Source organism: Oncorhynchus mykiss, chromosome 16 (assembly GCF_057628025.1).
Source record: "Oncorhynchus mykiss isolate SJ-2025 chromosome 16, ASM5762802v1, whole genome shotgun sequence".
Classification (NCBI taxonomy): Eukaryota; Metazoa; Chordata; class Actinopteri; order Salmoniformes; family Salmonidae; genus Oncorhynchus; species Oncorhynchus mykiss.
In genome coordinates, this window is record NC_143037.1 from 19,456,067 (window position 1) to 19,468,358 (window position 12,292).

The 12,292-nt window shown below is 42.3% G+C and overlaps 1 protein-coding gene across 2 annotated transcripts in view; it reads right to left on the bottom strand.

Moving 5' to 3' along the window:
- Nucleotides 1-12,292, bottom strand: part of mpp2b (MAGUK p55 scaffold protein 2b) — a 53,633-nt gene that overhangs the window by 40,788 nt on the left and 553 nt on the right. For both annotated transcript variants that reach the window (XM_021565086.3, XM_021565085.3), the window contains exon 2: nt 1,665-1,746. In XM_021565086.3, coding sequence (XP_021420761.1) covers nt 1,665-1,695 — 31 coding nt within the window. In that variant the 5' untranslated portion in view covers nt 1,696-1,746. The remainder of the gene's footprint in view (nt 1-1,664; nt 1,747-12,292) is intronic.

The window sequence follows — 12,292 nt, forward strand, 5'->3', positions numbered from 1 at the left end:
CACAAGTTTCTTGTTAACAAACTATAGATTTGGTAAGTCGGTTAGGACATCTACTTTGTACATGACACAAGTCATTTTTTCAACAATTGTATACAGACAGATTATTTAACTTATGTCTGTACCACTGTATCACAATTCCAGTGGGTCAGAAGTTTACATACACTAAGTTGACTGTGCCTTTAAACAGCTTGGAGAATTCCAGAAAATGATGTCATGGCTTTAGAAGCTTCTGATAGGCTAATTGACATCATTTGAGTCAATTGGAGGTGTACCTGTGGATGTATTTCAAGGCCTACCTTCAAACTCAGTGCCTCTTTGCTTGACATCATGGGAAAATCAGAAGAAATCAGCCAAGACCTCAGAAAGAAAATTGTAGACCTCCACAAGTCTAGTTCATCATTGGGAGCAATTTCCAAATGCCTGAAGGTACCACGTTCATCTGTACAAACAATAGTACACAAGTATAAAAACCATGGGACCATCTAGCCGTCATACCGCTCAGGAAGAAGACGCGTTCTGTCTCCTAGAGATGAACGTACTTTGGTGCGAAAAGTGAAAATCAATCCCAGAACAAGAGCAAAGGACCTTGTGAAGATGCTGGAGGAAACAGGTACAAAAGTATCTGTATTCACAGTAAATCGAGTCCTATACCGACATAACCTAAAAGGCCGCTCAGCAAGGAAGAAGCCACTGCTCCAAAACCACCATAAATAATCCAGACTACGGTTTGCAACTGTACATGGGGACAAAGATCATACTTTTTGGAGAAATGTCCTCTGGTCTGATGAAACAAAAGTAAAACTGTTTGGCCATAATGACCATCGTTATGTTTGGAGGAAAAAGGGCGAAGCTTGCAAGCCAAAGAACACCATCCCAACCGTGAAGCACGGGGGTGGCATCATCATGTTGTGGGGGTGCTTTGCTGCAGGAGGGACTGGTGCACTTCACAAAATAGGTGGCATCATGAGGTAGGAAAATGATGTGTATATATTGAAGCAACATCTCAAGACATCACATTAGTTAAAGATTGGTTGCAAATGGGTCTTCCAAATGGACAATGACCCCAAACATACTTCCAAAGTTGTGGCAAAATGGATTAAGGACAACAAAGTCAAGGTATTGGAGTGGCCATCACAAAGCCCTGACCTCAATCCTATAGAACATTTGTGGGCAGAACTGAAAAAGCATGTGCGAGCAAGGAGGCCTACAAACCTGACTCAGTTACACCAGCTCTGTTAGGAGAAATGGGCCAAAATTCACCCAACTTATTGTGGGAAGCTTGTGGAAGGCTACACAAAACGTTTGAACCAAGTTAAACAATTTAAAGGCAATGCTACTAAATACAAATTGAGTGTATGTAAACTTCTGACCCACTGGGAATGTGATGAAATAAATAAAAGATGAAATAAATCATTCTCTCTACTATTATTCTGACATTTCACATTCTTAAAATAAAGTGGTGATCCTAACTGACCTAAGACATGGAATTTTTTACTAGGATTAAATGTCATGAATTGTGAAAACTGAGTTTAAATGTATTTGGCTAAGGTGTATGTAAACTTCCGACTTCAACTGTACACACACACACAGACACACAGGTTTCACCCCTTTCTCGCCATCTATCTCTTTCTATCACTCCGTCACGCTGAGGCCAAGCCACTTACCAGAGTCCGAGCTGGATGATGCCACGGGCATTTTGGAAATCTGGTCTTCCCAAATCCTCTTCTTTGAATCTTGTTAGGTCAGCTGGAGAGAGATAATGAGAGAGGTAGGGAGAAGAACATGGTAAACAAACATTAATTATTCATCAGTTATGAAAACGACCACCCTCAAACACCCAACTGGAGAAATGGACCAAGAGGAGGGAGGGACGATAAGAGAAGCAGACAAAAAGCGGTAGAGGGAGACTGAGGGAGTTCTCCCTCATGTTATTTACGCCCACCCAGTCCCAGTATAGTTCCCATGCCCACACATGCCCATTCCCCTGTTGTCAGTGTCTAATTATAGGTAACACCCACACTGTCCAACTCAGTTTCCACGAAGTCAACTATAGCTAGTTAAAGAGATTGGCTACAGTAAGTGAGTGGGCAGGATAACATGTTGTACTAGCTTGGAGAGGATCGTTAAGGCATCTGATTGAACCCATTGGCATTACGCTTAATGTCATCAGGAACTGACTGGAGAGGCTCAACAACTTCAGACATGTTCTAAATCAATTGTTTGCCGATGGATTTGTGAAGAAGAGTCCTAGAATTGTGTTACATTGCAGCAGTGAGAAATCAAGGACAAATAGCAACGGATTGAAGAGTCGAGTGAGACGTTAGTGCGTGAGAGAGCTGGAGAGAGAGAGAGAGAGAGCGAGAGAGAGAGAGAGGGAGAGGGAGAGGGAGAGAGAGAGAGAGAGGGGGAGAGGGAGAGAGAGAGAGAGGGAGAGAGAGAGCGATGGGGAGAGAGAGAGAGAGAGAGAGAGAGAGAGAGAGTGAGGGAGAGAGAGAGAGAGGGAGAGAGGAGAGGGAGAGAGAGAGGGAGAGGGAGAGGGAGAGAGAGAGAGAGAGAGAGAGAGAGAGAGAGAGAGGGGCGGGGGAGAGAGAGAGAGAGAGAGAGAGAGAAATGGAACAGAGGTGGAAAAAGTGAAGTCGATGAAGGAGAACAGCATCCAATGATGCTAATGCCTGGTTGCCATGACAATATACAGCAGACTGTGGTCAGGGTGAAGGGGTGGTAGCCAAATAGGAGGGAAAGTCTATCATTCAACCGCCTCATCACATACACACACACACACACACACACACACACACACACACACACACACACATACACTTCCTACACTATAGAGCACAAAGCACAATCATCATCTAAAAAGTGTGTGTCTATGCAGATTAGTATATTACCACCACATCAACACTTAGACAGAAGCTCGAATTGTAGTTCCTGCTGTGCCATTGAAACACACTGAAACCCAGAGTGTGAAATGTACTCTACCACTGCCCAGGGCTTTGTATAACACTGATCTACGCAGATCAGGCTCTTAAAACATTCACACCAGTTCACCCCCCCCCCCCCCTCCCTCCCCCCAGCTTATCCCTCCCTCCCCAGCCCTCCGGTGTTCACAGTGGGAAATGACAGAGCACACAGGCAAGCACACACACGATAAAGCACACACAGACGCGCACACACACACATACAGTTGCTCTCTCACACATAGACGCACAACAAACACGCACACACAAATGACAGAGCTTGTTAAAAGTATGCAGGCAGCTTGCAGGCAGCCTTGGCCATGTTTGAGCTGGGTTTACAGAGGGTGAAGAGAGAGAGAGAGAGAGAGGGGTCAGCATTTTCCTGCTTTATTTCGCCAGCTCTCTCCCTCTCTTTTTTTTCCGGAGCGTTTCTTATGCAGGGGCAAAATCAGCCCAATGACGCTGCACACCGAATGATATCATTTTCTTAGCCTATTATGAAAACGGATGAAATTGTAATCAAGCGATTAGGCCTTTATAAAGCACTTTCCAATCGAAATAATAAGGGTATATAAATGTACAATAGTTGCATTAGATTCTACAACAGAGATCAGGGCCTGTAGCTGTGCTCCTGCTAGGTCTTTTATATTGTGGGGACCGCTTTGTCTTTAGGTGTGATCCAAAGTCCCACGTTCTCTGTCATACTGAGCCCAGGCTACATCGACACCACAGCTGCTATGACATCATGCTCGCAGCGCAGGCCTGCAATCATCATCTCTCCACCCTGCCAACCAATTAAGAGAAGCGCAACGCTGAAGTGGAGAGAAACACTGACACTGGGCCAGGGCCACACAAACAGAGGGACGGACGACAACAGGATTAACACAATCTCAGAGAGAGGAGTGCGAAACACTGAGGGTAGCATTTATATTTCTATACAGTCATTTACAGGTCTCTGATATATATTTGTGAAAGGTTTTCTGTTACATAAGCTAGGTGTCTTGGATCCACATCTTGGCCAGGAGCCAGCACCTACTTTCTTAATGTGTGGTCCTGGCACACAGGTGTTATATCTACCCCCAACAGGTAGGTTGCACCTTAAATCTGTGATGCCAACACGCACACACACAAACTCTTTTTTCTCACCCACACACACACACTCTGACAGAAACAGACACACACAAACGCACGCACACACACATACACCACAACCAAATCCTAATCCACGCGTGGCTCACGTCACGCCTAAAAATAACCCTGCCTGCACTCCCACAGGTTCCTCTCCTCCTCTCATTGCATCACGGGGGGAAAGCGCTCGTATCCAAGACAACCGCAAGGACCTCTTTTCTTTTTTCCACTGGTTTGCCATGGCAACAAGGAAAAATGCGTAAAATAATAATAAGGGGAGAGGGGATTGCAATTGTACTCAATTGGGGAATAATGAAATGCAAATGGTAGTAGTTTAATGTGTCTCTGCTATTGTTTTGTAGTATTTTTTTTTTTATATCAAAACAATACTGAGAATAAATTGTAGAGGGTGAACAGCACCGTTGAAATCCAGAGTATTGCCTTCAAAACGAATCACAGTGGAATCGATCACAGCGCAGTGAGATACACAAGCTGGATCACAAGGCTTAAACGGCAGTTTAAAAAGGCCAACTCAGAGGTCTATGATGAAAGCTCTCAATGAGAAATGTCTTTGTGAACTTGATCTCTCACCCGAAAGACTGATTAACTTGATTTCAGATTTCAGATATGCATCATGTCTCACCAAAGTGCTTGAATAAACTTCAGGAGTGTGTGTCTGATTGTACACTTTATATCGTTTATATTCAGGTACACTGGTGCTATATTTAAGTGGCAAGCGTATGGTGTATTTGGTCTGGGGCCGGGGCGGTATTCATATAGTGTCTTAGAGTAAGAGTGCTGATCTACGATCAGTTTTGCCTATTAGATCATAATGAATGTGATTACATGGACAGGAGGGACCTGATCCCACTCTGACACCGGCCCTGATTTCTCCATGAAAAACTTAAGGTAGAGAATTACAGAACATTTATAAGGAGCTTTTAAATAACAGATTAAAGGTTTTACTTATTTACTTAAGAGCTGTGAAATCAGGTGTGACCTAAATTCCTCCTTAACAAACTCAAACTTCTGTGAATCTGTGTCACACAACGGGAGCCCGAAATAACTTGAATTCGCTACATCAAAACAAAATATTTATTTTGTAGGGAGTAGAAAGAAACTAATTGAAATGCCATTTGAAGCTAGTACGTGCCACATGGTCAACTGAGATCTGAATGTTCAACACTGTTTTCATTCTCACCACCTCATGTATATTGATGCACACAAAGTGCTACTATAGTTAGCTACTTAAATGTCAACAGTGATAGCCCCAACTCAACTGGAAAATAACATTTTAGCCACACACACACACACACACACACACACACACACACACACACACACACACACACACACACACACAATAGCCTTAGCAGTGAAGCAGTTCCACTGCCAGTATTTCAGTCAAGGTCCCTGTTGCTGGTAATTCAGTCAAGGAAGTACTGATTGAATAAGTCTGAGTAATGACAGACCTTGGTTCAACGTCACCAACATACCTCTTGACTAAAGACTAAAGTTTCTGACCAAATGTTACAGATGGGATATAGTACAGTACGATATGGTACACTATACAATATATTTAAGCAATAAGGCACGAGGGGGTGTGGTATACGGCCAATGAACCACGGCTAAGGGCTGTTCTTAGACATGACACATATTGGCCATATACCACATTTACCACATTGCTGTATATGTACCACATATACCACATTGCGGTGTATTGGCCATATACCTTAGCTGTGGTACATTGGCCATATACCACAAACCTCTGGGTTGCCTTATTGCTATTATAAACTGGTTATCCACTAATTAGAGCAGTAAAAATACATGTTTTTTTCATACCCATGGTATACGGTCTGATATACCACAGCTGTCAGCCAATCAGCATTCAGGGTTCTAGCCACCCAGTTTATAATACACGATACACAATACGATATACAATACAGTATAATATGATCAGATATGATATTGAGGCCTTCAAAGGCAAAGCTGTGATGTGAAACTCTAGTCACAAAGTTTCTAAACCCTGAGGTGCAACATCGTTAGACTTCCGGGAACACTTGCGAAACAGACCAAGCAAGCCAAGCCGGGATTTGGGGGTTTGAGAAATCAGTAACCACATTTCCATCCACACATTTTATGCGAGTACTTTACTTCATACCATATAATAAAACATCCTGACAGCTGTGATGGAAACAGGAAGTCTAGGTACAATGTTATAAATGCAGACAGATCATTTGTTCGTTCGACATGATGGGCTCTTTTTGCATCTGTAAAATGAATTGTGCGAGAAATGGCAATGGACATGCCTTAACGCGCAAATGTTGATATAATAAACATCATATCAAAGTAGACTTGGAGTCACGCGTTGATATATTGTGTGTTCCTCCCACAATGATTTGGGAAAGCATGCAATTTATTAGGCTACAGATTAGATAAAGTATGATGGAACTTTCAAGGGGTGGTGAAAGTGCACGGTGATGAGCTTGATGCTCCGTTCCAATAAATATCGAGGGTCCTTATTATGGTGACATCGCTCTTATTCATAATAATCTCATCATGTAGACTAGCCAACCTGCACAGCCAACCCGCACTGTATCTGTGAGCTGCTGGCTAGAGCACATGTGCCAAAACCAGAGTAGGTACATTTCTCCAATAGAATTCCCCGATCACCCTTGTAGGCGATGTCATGGTGATGTTGGCTAGCTAAACTCATACATTTAACGCAACAGTTTTTGCGATGGAATTGAAAATGTGATGGAAACACATAAAAACGTTAGCTTTTTATTCGGTACAAGAAAACTTAACATTTTGTGTGCACTACCTCACCCTGCACTCATTTGTATCCGCAACAAGTCCGTTTGGTGGAAACACCACTGGTGGGAATATAGGCATATTTTCTTCATGGGGATTTTAGAATATTCGCATTCAAATCTGTCGCCAATTGGATGAAAACAGATGGTAAGAAAGGTCAAAAATCATTCCTTAGTTGTTAGTTTTCCCAAAATCCAAAGGCACAACCTACATCCGAGAAAAGTAATTAGTTGAACATGTTATTACTCCAGCTCATGAAAGTGACAAACTGACACGTTTTCATTTCCGTCAAAAACAACTTTATATCGAAGGAGTGCCTTTGATTTGACAACCTGCACACGCACAGTTTAGCGCGAGACAACATGTTTTTGGACATGAGTTTAGCTAGCCAACATCACCATGACATCGCCTACAAGTGTGATCGGGGAATTCTATTGGAGAAGTAGCTTCTGCCTATCTTTATACTATACCGTCTTGGATCTAGTGGCCCTGAGTTTTTCCAGAGCACATGAGCTCACCTCAAGTAAAACTCCTGTCCCTATAGAGCCAATCCATACAAAAGAATGCAGTAGTCCAGCCCATTTTACAGTAGCTGTGTCACCATGGTTACGAACCCTAAATTCATCCAGACTGATCTGTTGTGGTAGTGACAGGGGTGACATAAGCATTGTTCACACTGCAGACCCTAATACTCAAATCAGTTGTTAAAATCCGTTTTGGAACTGACTGTCCAAACAGCAAATTAAAAGTGACCAAATCGGATTACACTAGTTGTCATAGTAACGACTGGTGTGTGCGCTGTGGTGTAAACTGATTGGTGGTGGTGCTTGTGCTTTCTATAATTCCTTATGTAGCATGCTAAGGTGACAACAGTGCCTGCCATGGACGTTTTCCAGTTGCTTTAAATATGGGGGGTGTGACGGAGGGGTGCCACTGGAATAGATGCGTTACACCGTCGCCGGTTAGCCCCACATAGCCTGGTTCCTCTCTAGGTTTCTTCCTAGGTTTTGGCCTTTCTAGGGAGTTTTTCCTAGCCACCGTGCTTCTACACCTGCATTGCTTGCTGTTTGGGGTTTTAGGCTGGGTTTCTGTACAGCACTTTGAGATATCAGCTGATGTACGAAGGGCTATATAAATACATTTGATTTTGATTTTGATTTGATTTGGTTCATCTCTATGCCGACTCACCGTGCCTACAATGGAGGCCCTACCAAATATGGTGGATAAATGAAGATAGTTCACTAAGGGCCATTTACCATTGAAAAAAAAAATGCAGTTCCAGTCTACTTAACGGGGTGGGTCTCCCATAGACACCAACGCAATAGCAGCTGGGTCTGGTGTACTTAGCTCATTGACTTTTATTGAAGCAGAAAAAAACAGTCAGTGGGGAGGAAGTCATTGACTTTTATTGAAGCAGAAAAAAACAGTCAGTGGGGTGTCTTGCTTCCTCTTCCATCTCTGGCTGTTCTCTGTTCAATTAGTAATTTAACTACACATTTTCAATAGCTTGGTGGTAGTTGAACCAAATTAAAATCTTGATTGTGTTTTCAGTAGTTACTTTGTTGCCATGTAGCGGTGTAGCTAACTACTGGAACTACACACTCTTTTTTGCAAAGTAGGCAAGAATATCCTTTTTTTTTTTTTTTTTTTTACATTTACAGCAGACCTGCCTAATTGTCACTTGAAACTGTTTTTTTGTGTTTAATCGGCTAAATGCTTACACATTCTGTTATTAACATCAGACAATTTGTAGTCTATAACATTTCAGATTTAGATATGATTATTTTTCACATAGTAGTTTTTCAAAGTACTTTACTTAAAGACATGCTCCGTAAATGTTTTAAACCTCCCTCTTTGGGCTGGATATGTCAATGTGTAGTTCATACATGCATCATCTATGAGCAGAATGAATGTCTTACCTCAATTAGCCACAAAATCCCTAGTTTGAAAGCGACTGTTTCTGGAAGCTGTGCTGCAACATTTCCCACAAAATTTCCCCCATGTGGGCCAGCCCCCTAGCAATTTAAGTTCTAGACAATGAGCAAGATGCACACACAACAGAGTGAGAGCAATGACCTGGTGCACATATCTGCACATATGTGATGTAATACGCAATTTTTGGGGACCACTTTTGGCATGCGAGCACTACATTCCGAACTACTGGCTAAAAAATATACAAAAGTACCGGAGAATCTATTTAAGTAGACTATATTTGTATAGTTTTTTTATATAAAGGCTAGTGTTAGTGTATCTTAACTTCTTCCAGTGTGAAGTAATTGGTAGCTTGGTAAACTACATTTTCAGAGTAGCTTCACCAAAACAAATTACACTACCCCATCATAGCCTCTGCTGAGTTGTCAACAACCGGATGTTCCGGTTTTCAAGGAAATGGAAAGAGAGCCTGTGATGCAACTTCCTCATCCACATTTACTGGATTGGTTAAACAGTGCAGAAGAAAAACTCTACGGACAGTTTTGTTCTTCTCGTCAACAGTATCTAGAGTAGGGCAGGGTTCCTCAACTGGTGGCCCGCGCCCCCCCCCCCCCCCCCCCCCCCAGTTTTATTTTGTTGGACATAAAAGACTATAAAAACACCAGCAAATCAGCTCCAAGTGATTTTTATTTTGGAAATCTGTTCCAAAGTATTCCCATGCATAATAGAGAGATACTGTATATGTGATCGTATACAAATGTAAGCAAGGTTTGAAATGATTATGTTTTAGTCAAATATTATATCTGTTTGGGATTTGTGCGGTCAATTTGCATTATACAAATTATTTCAAAGTATGTTCCCGGCCCCCTGACCATCCGCTCAAGAAAACAAGTTGATGATCCCTGCAGTAGGGGGGGAATCTTGTTTCATGCATTTACTTTACGCCTGCTAAGTTAGGTTACCCCATCAAAACATTATAGTTGTGAGATTTGAGGCTGCCCTAGGCCCTGCTTAAATATTTTAGAGCTCCTTCCTTCCTTAACCACTGATCTGACACGGTTGGATTGGTGAATGAATAAACTGGTTACCTTGCAGTCATTGCCTCAAGGAAGAAGAGAAGTAAGGATAGAAGGAGGAAGTGAGGGAGGCTTAAGACTGTGGGAGAATCTCAATTAGATTTCCTCTATTCCTCAAGTCCTCTCCTCTGTCCTATCTTCTCCTCGCCTCCTTTTGAAAAAGGTCCAAGTTAATCAAGGTGAGGAGGAGAGGAAATGTGGAAACAAATGCGCTTGTATGTGAAATGAGGCTACCCTACTGTAGTGTGTCATCAGGCAAATTACGTTTACAGATGTAGAACCCCAAAATACATCTGTAAAATGGTCAAATGATATGTAGCTAGTTGTGCAAGACATTAATAAATGGATAAGTAGCATGTTGTTTTTAAATGTGTGCATGATTTTCTCATCCGATAAAACAACAGCTGTTTCAAAGGGGGTGTGGCGGATTTCAAAACTCTTCCACAGTAGGATACACCTGAACATCCTTCTCCGGGGGAGGCAATCCAGTAGAGGAGCAAACTCCTCAATTTGCCTCTTATTAACGAATTGACACTCCTTCATATGGCGACTACTTATCGGTTTCCCGGTCACAGAGGAGAGGATGACAGAGGAGTCTAGGAGAGGACGTACTTTTTACTAATTGAGAATCACCCCAAATCTGGCAGTGTTTTCATGCTGTGTAAGGAAGTGCTTAGGTCACATTTCTGTGGAGCTCATTGATCGTGCAGCATCACACAGCTGTCAAACCCGCCAAAAATCCTGTTGCAGCTGCAAGTTCTCAAAAGGGAGACTATTAAGAAGGATGAAGTTCCTTTAAGCTGAGCTAAAAGCACTCCAGAATAAGATCTATCACAGTTTTGATGTGTAACTCCGCCAGAGTGATTTGGAAAAACTGTATTAGAAGACTTGAATAACTGCTGAAGCTCATCTCAACCCAAACACCTAATATGATATAATCTATGATTTTAGACATAACCATCTCACTGTAAGTTTGAGTGTAAAGTAACAAAGGACACTATGATGGTTGAAAAGGACCTCTCTTCCTGCCAGCCGTGTCCTTAGTAGGCGAGACCAGGGTTTCCCAAACTCGGTCCTGGGGCCCCCCCTGGGTGCAGGTATGGTTTTTGCCCTAGCACTATACAGCTGATTCAAATAATCATAAGCTTGATGATGAGTTGGTTATTTGAATCAGCTGTGTAGTGCTAGGGGGGGGGGGGGGGGGGGGGGCAGGACAGAGTTTGGGAAACCCTGGGCTAGACTACACCCTCTCCCAATTACCTTGTTAGAGAAGATGTCAAAAATGAATGTGTTTACATCATGGTCCCATCCACCAGGTATGATGTTCTGATTGAATGGTAAGGTTGAGTTTCCACGTTATTTCAACAAAACAGATATTTGTGGAAAACTGATTGGAATTGCTAAAAGTCAAAAATGTAAAGGGAAAAAAATTCACCAAACATTTTATCTAAATCCAATGACGGTGAAATGTTTTGTTGATTTCTCCTTAGTTGACAACTGAACCAACCTGATGTTGAACTGAAGTCTGAAGTCTGTAAACACTATAATTTATATTTTTTGCTCCACTGTCAATAGGGGGCCGCTAAAGTGTTTTGCTCGCAAACGCCCATCTCTGGGTTAAAGTGTTTGCTTGACAGTCGTGGACCCGGGTTCGAGTCCCGGTCGCGGCTACCCCTCATATTTGCTACAATGTCATTACCCAATAAGCTACTGTAGGCTATTACTCTCAGAACTAAATTACACATTATCATTTGTTTGTTTATTCATATATTCACATTAAAACTGAAAGAGAAATGTGGTGCGTAGGGAGTGACGTGAGCATGCACCAGGGAACAGGTGCACATGATGTCCGATCCGACTATCCTTATGGCTACATAAGGTCTGGAATTCTGCTATTGTAAAACAGCCATTCGCTCCCAGTCACAAGTACATTTCCAAGAGTATGATTGATAATCCATCATTAACTTGTAAAGTCAGTGATATAGTATTCTAATTCACAAGCGCAAAGAATGGAAGACCGGACACGGGTTAGACTACATTGTATCTCCTCACACAATTTGGCAGCTATTGAGTGCGGTACGTGGGATAAGAAAATAAATCAGAAATAGCTTGTGCTTTTGCTTAAATGCTTTTCTCTTAGACTATTCCTCACCATCTGTGGGCTTTGTATGCACACCAATAGGCTCCTGCGTAATAACGGTAGCCGAAGCTAGAGGAGGTAAAGTGCCAGGAATATGCTATCATGTGCAAGATCAACATGATTGATATTGCGATGCCACCACTATCAATAATTCACAATGTCCAATCCATTCATTCGTAATATGATAGATTCTAGCGTAAAACAAACCACCTGGTGCCACGGGCGCATCACCGCGGAATCAC